Source organism: Natator depressus, chromosome 14 (assembly GCF_965152275.1).
Source record: "Natator depressus isolate rNatDep1 chromosome 14, rNatDep2.hap1, whole genome shotgun sequence".
Taxonomy (NCBI): Eukaryota; Metazoa; Chordata; order Testudines; family Cheloniidae; genus Natator; species Natator depressus.
Genome location: NC_134247.1, coordinates 43,069,384 through 43,074,282, shown reverse-complemented (window position 1 = coordinate 43,074,282; position 4,899 = coordinate 43,069,384). Strand labels below are relative to the sequence as shown.

At 60.2% G+C, this 4,899-nt stretch overlaps 1 protein-coding gene across 1 annotated transcript; it reads left to right on the top strand.

The window, feature by feature from the left end:
- Nucleotides 1-214: 214 nt before the first annotated feature.
- Nucleotides 215-3,799, top strand: NRM (nurim). Its single transcript, XM_074971403.1, has 4 exons — nucleotides 215-361; nucleotides 1,343-1,545; nucleotides 1,727-1,903; nucleotides 2,151-3,799. The coding sequence occupies exons 1-4, from the start codon at nucleotides 238-240 to the stop codon at nucleotides 2,469-2,471; spliced, it is 825 nt and encodes a 274-aa protein (XP_074827504.1). The 5' UTR covers nucleotides 215-237; the 3' UTR covers nucleotides 2,472-3,799.
- The last annotated feature ends 1,100 nt before the right edge of the window (nucleotides 3,800-4,899 follow it).

Sequence of the window (4,899 nt, the reverse complement as noted above, 5' to 3'; positions counted from 1 at the left end):
CGAGGGGATCCCTGGGGAAACCCCTCCCCCGGCCGGGGCGGGTCATTGGCGAGGGGATCCCTGGGGAAACCCCTCCCCCGGCCGGGGCGGGTCACTGGGGAGGGGAATCCCGGGGAAGCCCCTCCGCGGCCTGGCGGGTCACTGGGGAGGTTCCCGGGGGAAGCCCCTCCCCGGGCCGGGGCGGGACTCTCCGGGCGGCGGGAGAAGCGGAGGCCCCGCCCCGGCTCCCTGCTTGCCATGGCGGCCTCGCTGCTGCTGCTGGTCCCGGCCCTGGGCAGCTTCCTCTTCACCTTCGGCACCGGCGTGGAGCTGATCCGCTTCGCCTCGCTGCGCGCCGTGCTGCCCGGCGGGGGGCGGCCGGGTGCGTGGGGCCGGGGCCGGGGCCGGGGCTGGGGCTGGGGCGGGACCCGGGGCGGAAGGGAGGAGGAGGAGGGAGGTGCCGGGGGATGGAGCTGGGGGGAGAGATGGCGGGGGGGGTTGAGAGGAGAGACCTAGGGAGAAACTTGGGGGTAGGGGGTTGGGTGGGGGGAGACCAGACCTAGCGGGGACCCCGGAGGTTGGCAGGGGAGGGGGAACCCAGAGGAGACCCAGGGCGGGAGGAGGTTGGGAAGGGAGGGGGAGCCCTAGAGGAGGCCTTGGGGTGGAGGGGGTTGGTAAGAGAAACCTAGGGGGAGACCGGAGGGGGTTGGGAAGGGAGGGGGAGCCCTAGAGGAGGCCCTGGGGCAGAGGGGGTTGGTAGGAGAGACTGGGGGGAGGCGGATCGCTAGAGAAGACCCAGGGCGGGAGGGGGTTGGAAAGGGAGGGGGAGCCCTAGAGAAGACCCAGGGCGGGAGGGGGTTCAGAAGGGAGGGGGAGCCCTAGAGGAGGCCCTGGGGCAGAAGGGGTTGGTAGGAGAGACCTAGAGGGAGACTGGGGGGTCGGTAGGAGAGACTGGGGGGAGGCGGATCCCTAGAGACGACCCAGGGCGGGAGAGGGTTAGGAGGGGAGACCCGGGGTGGGAGCGATAAACAGAGGACACCCAGAGGGAAGCCCCTCAAAGTGGGGTGGATCGTGGGGGAAATCCATCCCAATCAGGGGGTTGGGAGGGGCCCAGTGGGAGAGGGAGTGAGTTTGGGGTGGGTAAGGGGAGAATGGTGACAAGACGGGATTGGGGGGAGCTGTGAGGGGAGGGCGGTCAGGGTGGGACATGGGCCCTGCTGGGGATCAGTCCAAGGTTGGGAGCTGGGGAGCAAAGAGGGAACTGGGTGTGGGAGAGGGAGCAGTGCCCTATGCGGGAGCCAAATGGGTGACTCCTCGCTCAGTATGTTCTGCCCCCCATTAATCCCCATCTTCCCCTTTGCAGAGGTCACCCCCAGTGTGGAGTGGGGGGCTGCCCTGCGGGACCCCGGGGTGCTGTGGCCCCTGGCCATGGACCTGGGCCTGGTGGCACTCTTCGTGCTGCAGCATAGCCTCATGGCCACCGCGCTGGTCAAGCGCTGGACCACCAACTGCTTCGGGGTGCTGCAGAGATCCTTCTACGTCTTCTGCACCGCCCTGGCCCTCCAGGTACCACCGGGGGCTGCGGGTCGGGAGTGAGGGGCACCGGCACAGCTGTGGGGGAGCCCACGGCTGAGATAGCAGGGGGCTGGGGGTAGCCCAGGGCTGGGATAGCAGGGGGCTGCAGGTCGGGGCTGGGGGCGGGAGGGGGGGCATTGTCAGAACTATTTCTAATGGGACACCCCCACAGCTGCTAATGCGGTACTGGCAACCCATCCGGCATGGTCCCCTGCTCTGGAATGCCTGCACGGAGCCCTGGGACACCTGGGTCCCGCTCATCTGCTTCATCCTGCACTTCATCGCCTGGTTGGTTATCTTCAGTGTCACCCTCATCTTCGACTATGCTGAGCTCATGGGAGTCAAACAGGTACCTCAGTCTCCTTGCAACCCGGGCGGGGGGATTGCCTGGCTCGGGGGATGGGGAATGGGACAGGGGCCTTTCCCCTCTAGGGGATGCCGGCTCTGATCCAGCCCCAGGCTGGGGGACTGGCTGGCTCAGGGGGATGGGGAATGGGACACGGGACCTTTTCCCTCTAGGGGACGCCGGCTCCAATCCAGCCTCAGATCTGGGGGGTGTATCAACTCTGCCCTTAACCTCTCCTCCTGCCCCCCAGGTTTATTACCACTGCCTGGGCATGGGGGACCCGTTGGCGCTGAAGTCCGTGCGGGCCGTGCGGCTCTATTCCCACCTTCGCCACCCTGTCTACCTGGAGTTCTTGCTGGTGCTGTGGGCCGTGCCCTGCCTGTCTCTGGATCGCCTCCTGCTGGCTGGCCTCTTCACTACCTACCTGAGCTGCGGGCACAGCCTGGATCAGCAGGACTACCTCTACCTGCGTGCCCAGCTCGACAAGAAATTCCTGGTCTTCTCCCGCGAGGAGGCGGCCTATGGGGACCTGCTGGCCCGCAATGGCCCTGCGGCTGGCAAGGAGAGCTGAGGGGCCAGGGCCTGGGTCTCTGCCATGCACTGATGCCCTTAGGTCAAAAACCCTGCACTAGTTACTGTAGGATTATCACTTCTGAGTGCCTAGCATCCGCAGCAGCTTGCAAACCAACCCAGTCCCTGCTCTAACCACGAGGCTCCACTCCCTCCCAGAGACAGGGGATAGAGCCCAGGAGTCCTGGCTCCCTGCTCTAACCATTAGATCCCAGTCTCCTCTCATAGGGTTTTAAGTTCTATTCCCAGTTCTGGGATGGGAGTGGGGTCTAGTGGTTACAGCAGGGTGGGAGCTGAGAGTCAGGACTCCTGGGTTCGAGCCCCAGCTCTGGGAGGGGCATGTGATCTAGTGGGTTAGAACAGGGGAGGCTGGGAGTCAGGACTCCTGGGTTCTATCCCTAGCTCTGAGAGGGAAGGGGAGTCTCATGGTCAGAGGGCTGGGTTGGGGCTTGGAGTCAGGACCCCTGGCTTTTACCCGGCTGCTTTACCCAGTGTGTTTTGTTTCAATCCGCAGTTGTGGCTGCAAAAAGATTCTCTGAAAATGTTTTGGTTTTTTTTTAAAACAAAATGATGGTAAATCTGTGCTTAATTTAGTAACACACTGGGACAGATGCTTTATCAGGGAGCGGCCAGTTCAGGGGTGCGGTAAATGGGACATGGGGCCTTTCCCCTCTAGGGTGCGCCAGTCCCAGGGCAGGGAAACTGGCTGGCTCAGGGGATTGAGGCATGGGATACCGGGCCTTTCTCCTCTTGGGGCGCCGGTTCCGGTTCCATTCGCTAGTAACAAAAGCCATTCCCACCTACCTGCGCCCTATGAATCAAACTGATGGGGATCCTGGCCCCAACCATTCACTTTAGGCACCTCTGCGCCCCCTTGTTGGCAGCCTCAGTAGTTATCAGAGGTCTGAATTGAGGCACATTAGGGATGGGGGCTGAGGGAGCGGCTTCTTCTGTCCCCAGAACCCCAGTCTTTGTGTCTCAGCAGGGGGAGATTTGAACTGGACTTAGAGCTGGATCTAAAGCCCATGGGAGTCAATGGGAAGATCTGGCTGGGCTTTGGATCAGTCCTGAGACACTTGGTCTCCAAGTCTTGTGTTTTATGGTTTCCCTGTTCTGATGCAGGAGGCTGTGACCGCTCTGGGCTGGGCATGAAACTGGGAGTCAGGACTCCTGGGTTCTATTCCTGGCTCTGGGAGGGGACCCCAGCCTTACACCAATGCCTTAACCAGGAACCTTTATTTTTAAGCGCTGGGTTTTTTTAATGTGTTGGTCTTAACCCGAAGCTGATAAAGTATTTTTGTATCTTTGATTTTTGTGTGATCTGAGAAAACAATTTTTTTTAAAATACAAGTTGTTGCTTCTTTTACACACTTGTCTGCCTCCCGGGTTCTACCCCCAGCTCTGGGAGGGGAATGGGATCTAGTGGTTAGAGCAAGGGGTGGGCTGGGAGCCGGGACTCCCGGGTTCCATCCCCAGTTCAGCCACTCTCCACTTGACACGGCGAGTCACTTGTCTTTGCCACTGTGTCCCTAGCTGTGAAACAGATGGTGCTGTAACAAGTCTAGGGTGCCCTACGCATGCTTCTCGTCTTGGCTGTTGGGAGCTTGGCAGTGCTGGGAAGAGAACTGCTCCGCCCACTCCAGAAACACCATCCTGCAGCTAAGGGAAAATAATCGCTGCTCTGCAAATGGACAAGAGCCTATGACAGACAAGCAAGCAGTTATGATGCTCCCTGCTAGGGAGTGATGTTGGTACATGCACCCTTGCCATGGCATTGCATTACATTTCCCCAGCAGGGGCAGTGTGCTAGGTGCACCCTCGTCATTGCATTATACCACATCTCTCCAGCAGGGAGCCGTGTTGGTACATGCACGCTAGCCATAGCATTTCACTCTCTCTCCACTAGGGGGCAGTGTTGGTACAGGCACACCAGCCATAGCATTTCACACTCTCTCCACTAGGGGGCAGTGTTGGTACAGGCACACTAGCCATAGCATTTCACTCTCTCTCCACTAGGGGGCAGTGTTGGTACAGGCACACCAGCCATAGCATTTCACACTCTCTCCACTAGGGGGCAGTGTTGGTACAGGCACACTGGCCATTGTATTGCATCTCTGAATTAGAGAAGCAGTGTTGCTATATATCAGTGGTTTTCAACGGACCCCTGGGGTTCTGCAGACTATGTTTAAGATTTCCAGGGGGGGTCCACACTGCCATTTGACATTTTTTAGGGGGATCGCAAATGAAAAAAAAAGTTGAAATCCACTGCTCTATGGCAATGCTTCCATTCTCCCCCAGGAGCAAGGTGGGGTTTGACCCCAAGGTTGCTCTTAGCGAGGCAGGCAGGGGGCTGAATGCTGGGCTGGCTGGGGAGAATCCAGCCCGTGTTCCAAGGGCCGATGCAGGGGACTGCGGCTATGACATAGATC

What these genes read in the sequence shown, in the direction of transcription:
- NRM (XM_074971403.1), top strand. Translation starts at nt 238, where the DNA reads ATGGCGGCCTCGCTGCTGCTGCTGGTCCCGGCCCTGGGCAGCTTCCTC. An exon ending in GCACCGCCCTGGCCCTCCAG is followed by an intron (nt 1,546 to 1,726) that starts GTACCACCGGGG and finishes ACACCCCCACAG; the next exon opens with CTGCTAATGCGGTACTGGCA. An exon ending in AGCTCATGGGAGTCAAACAG is followed by an intron (nt 1,904 to 2,150) that starts GTACCTCAGTCT and finishes CCTGCCCCCCAG; the next exon opens with GTTTATTACCACTGCCTGGG.